This window comes from Nicotiana attenuata, unplaced genomic scaffold (assembly GCF_001879085.1).
Source record: "Nicotiana attenuata strain UT unplaced genomic scaffold, NIATTr2, whole genome shotgun sequence".
NCBI classification, from domain to species: Eukaryota; Viridiplantae; Streptophyta; class Magnoliopsida; order Solanales; family Solanaceae; genus Nicotiana; species Nicotiana attenuata.
In genome coordinates, this window is record NW_017674846.1 from 29094 (window position 1) to 43231 (window position 14138).

A 14138-nucleotide genomic window follows, 5' to 3' on the forward strand; every position below is an offset into this window, starting at 1 on the left:
TCTCAGCTGATTGAAGCTCAGAATAATGCCATTGAAGAGATAAGGAAGATGAAGGCACTAGGGGTGTTCATGGTTCGGTTTGGGTCGGTTTTCCCGAAAAAGAAACCAAACCAAGTAAGTGATTTTTCAAATATTGGAACCAATCAAGACCAACTAAGTCTGCTTTTTATCAATGCGGTTTTTGTCGATGTTTTGGTTTTTTCGGTTATTTATCGGTTTTTTCTTAAATATGAGACATACACTATCAAACACAAATTCCGGCGACTACATTTTCAACTTAACACCATCAAATCAATTGCTCTTTGAGAAATTTATCATTTACCAAGATATATTGATGATAATTGAATCAAATAGTGGTGAATAATTTAAGTACTCAATTAAAAATCGATTATTTTTGGCATGAAATATTTTTTTTGTACTTAGCAAAAGAAAACTACCAATCAAACTAGAATGTAAAGGCAAAGAATTAGATTATTAAATAGCAAAGAACTAGACTAAAAATATAAATGACTAATATGTACCATAAAATTTTTAAAAACTTTATATGAGAAATATAAATATATATATAGGTGTAATAATAAATTTAAATTGCTAATTTTATAGTCGGTTTGGTTCCATTTTTTCAGCTATTTTCTGATTAAACCCAAAACCAAACCAAATTTGATCGGTTTTTAAAATTCAAAACTAAAACCAAACCAAAGCTAAAAAGTATCGATTTTTTGGTCGGTTTGGTTTGGTTTTCGGCTTGGTTCAGTTTTTCGGGTTTTTATGAACATCTCTAGAAGGCACAGAATGCCATACTCTAAGGTCAGCTCAGTCACGCCCAGGAAACACCTGATTCCAGCAGTTCACAAAGCACAGAGGTTGCCCATCTGACAAAGGAAAATGTTGATCTCAGGAAACAGGTCGAGGACCTGAAGGAGAGGTTGCTTAACGAGCAGGTGTCAGTAAATGCTCGAATGGACATCCTCCTTAGAACCCTTGCCTCCTCATTTGTGCCTCCCCCTTCTAGTGCTACTTAAAATCATTCCCTTCCCAGTGTCAAGTTTAAGTTGTCTGCCCTTTGTTTTGATCTTTTCTATTTAGATATGTTTAGTGACCAGTACTCTTTTTTTTGATGTTTTAATTTGTGGATGATTATGTAATAACTGGTACTGCTCCCTGTTTATTTCCAAAATTAATGAATATCTTGTCGTTTCACTATGCATACTTTGCTCTTATGCTCTATTTTTAGTCATGTTTGTGTGCACACATATGGCATGAGTTAGCTAGGCTAGACTTATTTCTGCTTATTGCTTGTGATTAATCTTTTTATGATGCCAAAAGGGGGAAAATGAATTGAGGGGGAACAAGAGAGGGAACAAGTTCAGGCAAGAGAGGGAACAAGTTTAGGGGGAATACAGGAAGTATGCATGTCACTCTGGTTTTCAGTGGGAACTTCAATTACGAGTTTGTCATCATCAAAAAAAGGGAAATTGATAGGTTATGTGACGTGTTATATTTTGATGATCTAACAAACTTGAAGAACCAGGTGGGGGAACCTGTTCCACATCCTCAAGTGCTCAAGAACAACAAGTCTCAAGTCGGGGACATGTTAGAGTCAAAGAAACGACATGCGAACAGATGGACATCAGTTCCCTTGCTTGTTGTACTAAGTTAATTCCCCACAGCTGTAAAGCTGCTGCAACTATTCCTCTACACGCACGCAACAAGGCCAACAGTGCAGCAGTCACTTTATGGGGAATGCCTTTGCACCAACTATGCTAACATCATCTAAGTGACATCACCTGGAAAATATTAACATGAAGCAAAGCAAAAACAAGTCACATGCACATTCTAGAATCGATTAAGCTTTCTCTCAAGTGTGTCAATCTTGCAAGTGCCTCTCAAGGCTTCAGGAATAAAGAACAACATAACACAGGACCAGTTTCCTGCATTGAGTTATTACATGTACTTAGTTGTATTGCACATTTATTAAAGTGATTTACTTGTAATTCCTACTTAGCTTAGATACGAAGCATTGTGTAGGAAACCGTTTGTAAAACCATAAACCTTGTGTTTGTGTCTTGGCTAGGGTTAGTCGAGTTGTAAGCTTTGTAATAGAGTTATTGCAAAGGGGCTTGTAATAGGGTTATTACAAGTTAGTGAGGGATTAAGAGTTTAATTCCTAGGTTACAATAGTTTGTAATCTGAAGTTTGCTCAATAATGAAGTTGAAATCCTGCGAGTGTAGGTTGTGGTTTTTAATCCCCTGAGCTGGGAATTGAATAAGGAATCAGTTATTTCCCATCCTTGTTCTCTCTCTCTCTCTCTCTCTCTCTCTCTCTCTCTTCTCTCTCGCTCTCTCTCTCACTCTCTCTCTTCTCTCTCTCTCTCTCTCTCTCTCTCTCTCTCTCTCTCTCTCTCTCTCTCTCTCTCTCTCTTTCTCTCGTTCTTTTCCCCAATTTTTCTTCCTCTGATGTTTCTTACTTTTTATCCTTTCATGTTGTAATATATTTTTTATGGAATTCATCAATGGATTTCAATCGTTTTACTATAGAGTTTTAACTTATCAATTTCCTTTCATGTGTGCACAATTGGTGTTCAATTTGAAATTGTCAACAATAAATTTTGAAGGTGTTTGACTCTCCACCATTGACAGCCATTAAAAAGATTTGAAGCTTTGAAATCGAATTTGGTTTTCAAAAATCATTATTTGTTTGGATTGGGTGTTATTGCAAACAATTGAGAATATTGTTTGGAGTTTATATCTCAATTTTGAGGTCATCAATGGATTTCAATCGTTTTACTATAGAGTTTTAACTTATTAATTTCCTTTCATGTGTGCACAATTGGTGTTCAAATTGAAACTATCAATCAATAAATTCTGAAGGTGTTTGACTCTCCACCATTGACAGCCATTAAAAAGATTTGAAGCTTTGAAATCGAATTTGAATTTTTAAAAATTATTATTTGTTTGGATTGGGTGTTATTGCAAACAATTGGGAATATTGTTTGGAGTTTATATCTCAATTTTGATGTTGTTTGGTGAGAAGAAGAAGAAGAAGAAGAAGAAGAAGAAGAAGATACTTACGAAATTGTAGTAAAATTGTATTATACTTGGACATACAATATACTTACGAAATTATAGTAAAGTTGTATTATAATTGTATGTAAATTGTATTTTATTGTAGTTATATATTTTTTTTATTTGAATGTCGTATGAAAGTTAAAAAATAGTTGTATAATATAAGAATCGTTGTATAAAATTTATATTTAAGTTATCAATACTATCTTTTTACATGAAGTTGTTGATATGTATCAAAATTGTATTAAGAGAATAAGTTTTGATTGAAATTTTAGTCAGGAAGAAGCACACACCATATACAAAATATATACAAATTGGATACAAAATATATAAAATATACAAGAGACATTGTATAAAATTTGTATTAAAATTGTATTTAAGTTGTATGATGTTGTAGTTGTATTTAACTGGGTAAGAAGGATGTATGAAAGTTGTAGATAAGTTGTATATTATATAATTAGTTGTATGAAATTTATTTTTATTATGTATGTTGTTGTGGATATATCAAATTTTGTATTAAATTTATATGAAATTTATTTTTAATTTGTATGATGTTGTACCATGCATTATTTTCTTTTCTTTTCTTATAATAGGTAATTATGACAAAGAGAGAGAACAGTATAATGTATTCAACAGCTTCTCAATTTGCAACTTTTTCTTGTCAAGGTTATTGATGTTAATACTACTTATCATTCTTTAGCACAGTTAAGATCTCATCAGTTGCTGCAGTCACAATGTATAGGGGTTTTCCTCCACATAAAATGTATTGAATTATAGAGAGCATGGCTTCATAAGCAGCCGTAGTTCCCTTTGTTTTTGGCTAGTAAACTCCTCCTCCTTCCTCTGTTTCCAAAGTAAGAACACTTTCTTCATGAATCCTCCGTCTCTTCTCAGTGGGCTTAGAGACAAGTGGATGTTTTCGCTCCTTCTTCTGAATTTTCTTGGGAGGCCTACTCCTGTAAATGCGATTCCCAAAAGTTTTGGAGTCAATTCTTCCATACAGCGACTTTGCTTCATTAGAGGTTGAATTGCCCAATATGTAATTGTAGGTTTTCATTGGCTTGGTGGTGAACACCAAGAATAAGGTTATCTATCATTTCCTCTTTATTTTGCAATTTTTCGACTTTTAGTAGCTTTGTAGAATATATTGTGCAAATATTATAGGGTTCAGAGGTTGTTTTGTGTATGTGTCATTTTATTTGGTAATTGGCTTTATTTGTGTAGTTTCTCTATATTAATTTCAATACTCTTGTGCTACATAATTATAGAGTTGAATTTGTTCTTATTGTTAATTATAATACTCTTGTGCTTCATTATCATGGAGTTGATTTACTCGTATAATTTTTTTAATTTCAATTACAGATTGGGCTAAATTTGCTGATTACTATTTGGGATGTCTGAATAAGGGCTTAGAAGTGAAAATTTCTTTGCGATGCCTGCTCCAACGGGTTCAGGAAACATAAAGCTTAGGAAGAAACGAAAATGGGAGCTGCTATTGCCACCATGAGATACTCAGACGTGGTTAACACCATTGTTCTCTTCGGTTATGCCTTTTTCCAAGCAAAGAATCCGCTAATTTAAGGCATTAATAATGGATTGTATATAATTTGTAAGTAATCTTTGTTTAGTGCGGGTAATATACAAAATTAGGATAATTTTGATAAATAAGTTTCAAATATTGTATAGGAAAGAAAAAATCCCGCTTGTTATTCAAGTGCGAAGCTAGTTGAAGCCAAAGCTCGTAAGGCTTTAGGCCCATAAATTTGGAGGATTGGTAATAGTTAATAGGTATAAACTTTAGTTAAAATTTCAAATGAAATATGATGCGGCCTATGTATTTAGCCGAAAAAATTAAGACTCAGGGAAATAAACATAAAATGAGTATACATTCTTCATTTGATCAAGATGTGAAGAAAAAGTCATATGCAAAGGATAATACGTTTGATTTACTTTTTTCATAATTTTTTTTCAAATGGATAATATTTTATTTTTAGTCTCTCCATTATCTCTTTTTTCTTTTTCTAGTTTTGTTTTCTTTTTTATTTTTCTACCTTTGTTTTGGCTAGGGATTTTTTTTTTTACCTTCATTTTCTACTATTCTTGGATAAACGTGCACTGCCGCATCTTGGCTAACGCAACCGCAACTTATTAGCGGCAAACATATGGTTTCAATATTCGAAATGCCCTTTCACTTGCTACCCATAATCAAACCAATTCTTCTCCCCCAAAACCCTATCAAAACCCTAGTTTACACCACAATCATGTCTTCTTGGTCATGTTCAAGATGCACATTCTTGAACCCTCCTATTTCATCCCAAAAATCATGCTGCCAAATCTGTTCTTCTGATCCACCACCCTCAATCTCACCAGACCCATCAATTTCAGTCATAAAACCCAAATGGGCATGTAAAGCTTGCACCTTTTTGAACCCTTATCACAGTATAAGCTGTGATGTATGTGGAACTAGGGCTTCAGCTTCTGGACTTGCTAATCTTGAAACTGATGATGATGATGAGTTAGATTCTTCTGTTGGCAGTGTTTTTATGCCTTTGTTGAGGCCTTGTAATAATAAGGGGAAGAATAGTAGTAGGGTTCCTATTAGGGTTGATGATGAGGTGAAGGAGTCTGTTAGGGCTAGATGTGTAAATGCTGCAACCAAGAGGAAAAATAGAGAGGACACTGATGGGGTTGAGGAGGATGAGATTGATTCTGTGGGATATAGGGGTGTCAGGACTGGAACTAAGGCGGTTGACATTTCGGGTATATTCAAGTTCTTTCTGTTTAATTCTGTTTTTTTGTCTATGGAATTTACATTCTTTATAAATATTTTAACATGAATTAGCTGATAAAAGAGACTCCTTTTTTATTGGTTTCTTGCATATAATGGTGTCTTGGAGTAGGTTTGCATTAGCACAAATGGATACGTTTTGGACTCCCACGTTGGAATGAAGTGGGACCAAATGGAGCAGAATGGAGAATTGTCTTTGAAATTAGCTGATAAAAGATGTCCTGTTTTTGTTGGATTTAGCATAAATACTGTTTTAGGGGTGGTTTCTTGAATATGTGGATGTTTTGAACTGTATCGGAATGAAATGGGACGGTCTGGAATGGATGTATAGGAGCCACATAGTTGACGCCAACTAGTTTGAGAGTGAGGCTTAGTTGACTGATGTGATATCTTGAACTCCTCTTAGAGTTCAGCCCCATTTCATCACTGATTTCAGATTTTAACTAGCGGCACTAGTTGTACTTGCTTCATGATATATTTGTAATAAATCTATTTGTTTAAGTAATAGTCTTCTGATTGAGAAGATATGCAGTTTCCATCTTTCCCTTGTGTGCCCCGATTCGAAATATGCTGATTGATTCTTGATCTTCATGATCTTGTTGACTGGTTGGATCATGTAGAGAGATATGATAATCGGAACTTCTCCCAGGAGAAAAAAGAATAAAAGTACTGTATGGGAAAAGGTGGTTTAGCATGTTTATCACAATTGAAAAGGATTATTTGTGAACTTTTAAGTTGTTGTTTTGCACCTAAAACATTGAATTAATTGTTGGCTTGTGAAACTCTTGATCTCCAAACTTTTCCCAACATCTTTGTTTGATTTATTGTAATAAGCCAATGATGCTATTACGCACTTTTTTTATCCAAGGAAATCTAGGTTTTATGTTGGAAGAGTTCACTTTTTGGGATAAATTGGTCTCTTAACTTTGACTTTATGCTGCCTTACTCTTTCCTTATTTATAAGTGCAGTGATTTGTGTTGCAGATTCGGTGGAGCAGAAACCAGGGAAAACTTTATCAGCCAGTAACTCCAAAGCGTTGAAGATCTTGACCTATAATGTATGGTTTGCAGATATAGAGATGCCCAAGAGGATGGAAGCTCTAGGTGACCTTATTGTACTGCATTCCCCAGATGTTATATGTTTTCAGGTTATCATCATTTACAGATATGTAGCTTTGAAAGAGAAACAATTTCTTGCATGAACGTTATTGACTCTGTAATTTGTTGTTTTGTCACCCATTCAGGAGGTTACTCCAGAAAGTTATGACATTTTTCAGCAGTCTAGTTGGTGGAAAATGTATTCTTGTTCGATTTCAAATGTGATGGAACTTACGAGAGGATACTTCTGCATGCAGGTGATTAGTTAATACGCCTTGCATATTTGTTATTTGATGTGTTAGGGCAGATAATATAATGATTAGTTTTCTTTTCTTTTTCTTTGTGACCATGATATATCATCTATTATGTGCACCTGCTTTGAGCACTTATGATTGTTCTGGAATTCTTGCTAGAATAAAGATAATTAGTTCTCATATTATACCTAGAGAGGCCTCAGTTTTCGCTTAGCATAACAGAGCTTTCATTTTGACCCTAGACAATAGAAGTCTCTCTATAGTATTGTCGTTTACTCTCACTTCTAATGTGGAACATCTCAATAATTGCTCAACATGAATCCTTGCAGTTTTTTTTTTCTTTTGAGAATTTAGTCCATTTTATTAGTTAAACTTGGTCTTTGACAAAATTTTGCAGTTAAGCAAACTTGGAGTGAAATCCTACAGTTGCAAACCATTTAGCAATTCGATAATGGGAAGGGAACTGTGTATTGCTGAGATCGAAGTTCAGAAAGATAAGACGTTGGTTGTTGCTACCAGCCATCTTGAGAGTCCCTGCCCTGCACCACCCAAATGGGATCAAATGTTCAGCAAGGAACGTGTCGAGCAAGCCAAGGAAGCTGTGAAGTTACTTGAGAGAAAGCCAAATGTAATCTTTTGTGGTGATATGAACTGGGATGACAAATTGGATGGTCAATTTCCTCTACCTGATGGATGGGTTGATGCTTGGGCAAAAATGAAGCCTGAAGAAATTGGTTGGACATACGACACCAAGTCAAACAAAATGTTAAGTGCCAACCGGACACTGCAGAAACGTTTGGACAGGTTCGTTTGCAACTGCAAGATTTCACTATAAGAGATATTAGTATGATTGGGAATGAAGCAATTTCAAATCTCACATATGTCAAAGAGAAAAAAGTGAAGAGTGAAGTTAAGAGACTGACACTACCTGTTTTGCCTAGCGATCATTTTGGCCTGCTTTTGGAGATCTCTCCTCAGTAGTCGCTTATGAGCACAATGCTTCTTATCCTTCTCTCGGTGTTGTGCAGTTTTTGTCTATATGACCAGTAGTCAATGTAAATGGTCTTAAAAGCTTTTGCTGAGCAGTTTTTTGTGTACATTACTAGTGCTCATGTATGCGCGGCGAATTTGGTAGAGTGGGAGATAAGATGCAAAGAATGAATTAGTCTATATGTTGTACGCCGTCTAGCTTCCTATAATATAACTTCTGTGCTTCATTTTCCATTTGTTGGAACTTCTGTTGGGGCTTTTGTTTTATCAACTTCTGTCAGTTCTCTACTGCTGTTTCTATCATACAAGTGCATCTCCAGCACTAGCCTTAGCAATAAAATATGCTGTTATCACCCTTGATCAACAAAGATGAGAAACTTTTAACATGACTTAGTCCCTAAATTCATCTCTTGAAAAATTGACCGTCGTTCTAAGGTAATTCTCCATGAATAAGAATTTCATAAATGCAGGAGAACTTTATGATAACTCTTAAGCACAGAGGCAAAATTTTTTTGGAAATAAATATGTCATATATCTCTTTAGCATATTCAAATCAAGTATTGGCGAATAATTGAATAAGAAAAGGACTGAAAAAACTGATCTTCTAAGGGTGTGTTTGGTATGAAGGAAAATGTTTTCCATGAAAAATGTTTTCTTGGAAAATATTTTCATGGAAAATGAGTGGTTTTATCACTTATTTTTTCTTGTTTGGTTGGTGAATGAAAAACTTTTTCCGAAAAATATTTTCTACTGTTTGGTTAGAGAGTATAAAATATTTTTAGGAAAATAATTTTTTATGCTACTCTCCTCAACNTACCTCCCTTACCCCCCCCCCCCCCCCCCCCCCAGGGTTCTATTTTCTTCAAGAACTTAATTATTCTTTTCAAAATTTACACAAACCCAAAGGAACTAATGTGCTACTTTACTTTTTCAAACAAGAATAACATTGAAATTTGAGCTCGATAACTAAAAAAAATACTAGTACTTTTTTTTTGTTGAAAAAGAAAGTATCATTTCTACAACATGAAAAGAAACTATTTATTTTGTTGAATGAAAGAAAGTACTTTTTGTATATCATAAAAATAAAATACTTTTCTATATCATAAAAAGAGAGTATTCATTTTGTTGAAAAAAATGCTTTTTTTTTTTATGTCAGGAAAAGAAAATACTTAGTTTGTTCAAATAAAAGAAAATAATTTTTCTATATCATGAAAAAAAAATACTCTTTTGTTGAAACGAAAGAAAATACTTTTTTTACGTCACGCTACAGGTTGGTCTAATCTGTCCCTGGCTACAACACAAATCCTTTCAAAAGAATGCTAATGTTTTAGTGAACGTATTCTACACCCTAAAATGTTGTGCATTTTGGGGCTATTTGTGAATATATTACTCAAGTCTTTTTTGTACTTCTTGAACTAAAAAAACAAGAATAAAAATTGGTTCCCAAAGAAACTAAAACGAAAAGTAGAAAGGTAAAGTTTTCCCTACTAGATTGTTCTATATCTTGCCTAAATTCATAAGTCCCGAGCAGAGGGACATTATGAAAAGGGGTGTTAATCTTCACATTAGACAACACTCATATGATAGAGTGTGATGATTTTTTCTGTATTAAGTTACGAGATATTGAGCTTTTGTGAAACTTGAATAAACATGATAAATAGAATTTTTTCTATCTAGGCGGACATGACTGTTTCGAACCTCTTAAGTAAGAACTTCTCTCCTAACTTTTGATCTCGTCAATCATATTAAATTTACTAGTTACTTCATAATCCAAAAAGGCTATGTTCAATTAGTTGTCTTAGTATTCTTAATTGTAATGATCACTTTTTCATTTTGAAAATCCATTAGCTCAAGGAATTTCACCACTTCCTCAACCTAGAATTTACTTAAACAATTTAATCCAAATCTGGAATATATAACAAACACTACATGAAAAGCTCATTAAGAGATGAGTGGTAATATTTTTTTTTACCAGTCTTGCACGAGTCTTGCCATGGAAATTTCAAATGAAAATTATAGCACACAAGTCCCTTTCACCTTTGATTTTTCATATTGATGTTACTAGTCATTAAGTGAACATATTCTTTACTCTAATTTCTAAGGATGAGTAAACGTAATTTTGCAACTTACATTCTTTCGAAAAATTCTAATTGTGGTATCAGAGCCTCTATTAATCTTGATGGATTTGTAAGTTCACTGAAAAAGAACTATTTCAACCACTTTAAACTATTATACTCATGCTGATTTCTAAGTCATATCTATGTTAACCCTTATCAAATTTTAATATTATCTTGCAGTCATGAGAAGCAGTGGTTTATCTTTGAATGCCCCATAATTCTTCACCGGTAAAAGCTATCAAATTTGATATGTGAAAATGATGTTATCTTGAAACCTATTGTTTATGGGATGTTGTAATGAAAGAAAGATTCTTACAACCATTTCTTGCAAATTCTATTATTGCTCAAATGAAAGCTTACATAGACACACTTTCAAACCATATAAAATTGTTGGGACTGTTATTTATGCACAGAACCAAAAAGAAAAAGAAAAGAAAAGAAAAAGTCTTGCTGCGAAAGGATGAAAGTTCATGAACACTCAAAAGAATCCACAAGCACAAACCGCCAAGGCAGAAATTGAGGAAGAACAACTCTTTTAGATTGCACCAACACAAGAAATGAGGAATGTTGGATGTTGCATCTATTACTGCTACAGTTTTTTCTAGGATAATTAGTTGTTTATTTGTAGGAGTCTAATATTTGATCTATTAGAATATTCAATCTATTAGTTATAGTAAGAACAATACTTTAGTAGTAGAAGGAGTCTGCTGCATTATTTATATGCCTATTTAGAGGAGTTTGCTGCTTTATTTATATGCCTATTTAAATCCTTATGATTAATAACATTTTATAAAATTTCAACCTTCTTTCTTCTCTAATTAGCAAAAGTGTTATCAGTGTTTTTCCATGCTTTCTTTTATGGCTTTAGGCTCAATTTACTAACAAAAACAGTATATTCAGTGTATTCTTGCAAGTATAGTCTGAAGAGGGTAATATGTATGTAGATCTTACCTCTACCTTGTGAAGGTAGAGAGTCAGACTCAATTTACTAAGGGGAAAGGGTCAAATATACCCATCTACTTTCGGATATTGTCTATATTTAACCTCCGTTATACTATTCCGCCAAATTTATCCCTACCGTTATACTATCCGGCCAAATTTACCCATATAATCAGCAAATTTTTAAAAATTACCCCTCAGTTTGTCAGGTGACCCCAGAATCTCCCAAATTATTTTAATTAAGTCACTTATTCTTCTTCTTGATTTACTATTTTCAAATAATTAGCATTTACATGCTTTCTTAATTAGAAAAAAAATAAGAGAAAGAATTATTAAAATAATACAAAGGTTAGTAAATAAAGTAAATTGAAGAATCTAAATTAGGCAGCTTGTCTGAATTCCAAAAGTATTTACAACATCCCAACTTTAATGAATTCGTTGCACCAAAGATATGGAGACTTTGCAAGTATTAGTGGTAGAAGTTGAAGTTCCTTGGAGACTTTACATTGTCAAATTTAATTTTGCTTTTATCAAATGCCTACGCAATGTGCACTCTTAAATTAGTCGATCGAACTCTATATTAATTAAGCTGATAATAACAATAAAATATTAGAATATACATGTACATGCATGATGATCAGCTGCATATAATACACAATAAATAGACCCACTGAATTCTACGATTTGTATATGGTTGAAAAATAAATAAAATTTTAAATTAGTTTCAAACTCATTATCACAAGAAGAGAAGTGGGTGCATTGGTAATTAACAATATCCATGAATAATTTGTATAGTCTAGTACCTTTAGCATTCACATTTAGTAATTTCTGAAAATAGTGGAGCAAGAAGAACAATATGTGATTTAAATAAAAGGAAATTGGGAGATTTTGGATTACTTAACAGATTAAAGGGTAATTTTTAAAAGTTCGCAGATGATAAGGGTAAATTTAGCCAGATAATATAACAATAGGACAAATTTGATCGGATAGTATGACGGAGGTTAAATATAAGCAATATTCAAAAGTAGAAGAATATATTTGACCCTTTTCCATGTACTAATGTTGTTGGAATACCATTAATGAAAGACTTACAAGTTAAAACAACAACGTGGATTAGATTCTAAAAGTGGCTATTTGTCAAAATTACATAAAAGCAGGTGATTGTTGCTTTATTAAGTTGTGACCAGTGGCGGAGTTAGTACTTGAAGCTTATGGGTTCGAGATTTTAGGCTCTAAATTAATATTTCGTATATAGTAAATGGATTTCTGTAGACAAATACAACATTTGGATGAAAGTTAATGAGTTCGGCTGAACCCATAATCTAAACTCTAGCTCCAGCCCTGGTTATGGCTATCTTTCAATTACTATAGAAATGTTGATAAAATTTTAAAAGTGGCTAGTTGTCAAAATCATCCCATCTTTTTCCTCTTTTTTCTTTTCCACAAATAAGTTGTACACGTAATTATTTTTTCTTTTTACATTGCAATGACTCTGGGTTATCACACACATAATAAGGGTCGTCCATGCCATGTTGCAGTTTTCCAGAAAAAAATAGTGAGGTAGCCCTGTTCTGCTGCTGTTCGCTTTCCTCCTCCCAAGTCCCTCGATAAATAAGGAGAGACGGACTTGTGATCGATCATTCACAACCACTCAAAAATATAGATAGTACAAATTGACCGACTTACCTCTATATAATGTATATAACATATTAAAAGCACGAAGGTTCTTAGAGAAATATCATTCGTCTCTTGTACCCCTTAAAAATAAATTTCATACTAGACAAGATAGTCATTTAATTATTTTCATAATATTTAAGGCTTTCAAATAATTAAAAATATTGACTATTAAATCTTTTCCCTTGTAATATTTAGGAATTATAAATTAAGTGAAAGTACAAGAGGGGGGTGAATTGTATAATTTTTAAACTTAAACTCTATTAGTTGACTGATTTACCAATTAGTCGACTTGATGCAATAACCTAACAGTTATAGTAGCAGAATATAAAATACAGAAAGTAAGTGCAGAAATTAAAGACACCGGCATTTTATACTGGTTCAGATTCAATGTGAATCCTAGTCCAGTCCCCTTGGGTTGCAAGAGAGTTCTCTTTAGTAATTGCGTTTCTTCGAGTACAATGTAATTGATGTGATAACTCAGTTCCTATAACACTCGTCTTCTTGATACAATGCCTCACTAGTGTTATACTCTACTTTTTCTCTGACTTGTTACACAGCAGGTCTTAATGAACTGCAATGTTTGTTTGCAGTAGAATAAAGAGAGAATTTTGATTTGATCAAAGTATGTTTTTTCTAAGGCTGAAAACTGAGTATAAATACTTTGGTGAAGACCTTGAGCAGACGAGATTTGACAACCCAAGGGATTTGTGTTAGTAAACTGTATTTGTAAAATAATTCTGGAAATATAAATGAATATAAACAGAAATGAACATAAACAGAAATGACATAAAACCAATTCGAGCCCACTGAATTCATGGTGTTTCCTTAAGGAATTTAATCCCCTCCTAGTACCCAAGGTTATGGATTATTTCCTCCCAGGATACAACGAATTACACACTGGTGTAGTAGTACTTCAAACCCCAGTGTTTCAGCGAACACAAAGTTTGGTAGCAAATCACACTTACTTTTTACTTTGTTTGATGCTAAAAGTATGCAGAAGAAGGAGAGAAAACTCAGAAAATCGTAGTGAAATTCTGAGCAGAATAGTGTTGTATTTATAGCCAAAGTTGGGCTGAAATCTGAAGAGGTGCAACTCTTCAGAATGGCTGTTTATGCAAAACGCCCACAGCATAAATGCCATTACATAAATGGCCATTTACTCACAACAATAAAGAGGGAAAATAAAGAAGGAAAATTTGAAAGAGGGTA

General features: G+C 33.4%; 2 protein-coding genes across 2 annotated transcripts in view; both read left to right on the top strand.

The window, feature by feature from the left end:
• Window positions 1-1022, top strand: part of LOC109219347 — a 4457-nt gene extending 3435 nt beyond the window's left edge. Inside the window, exons 6-7 of the mRNA XM_019383785.1 lie at window positions 7-72; window positions 828-1022. Of these exons, the coding sequence (XP_019239330.1) occupies window positions 7-72; window positions 828-1022 (261 nt within the window). The remainder of the gene's footprint in view (window positions 1-6; window positions 73-827) is intronic.
• Window positions 1023-5153: 4131 nt separating this feature from the next.
• Window positions 5154-8484, top strand: LOC109219348. Its single transcript, XM_019383786.1, is given in 5 exon segments — window positions 5154-5826; window positions 6839-7002; window positions 7099-7209; window positions 7604-8018; window positions 8021-8484. Coding segments are annotated over 5 exon segments (1455 nt in total). The 5' UTR covers window positions 5154-5228; the 3' UTR covers window positions 8188-8484.
• The last annotated feature ends 5654 nt before the right edge of the window (window positions 8485-14138 follow it).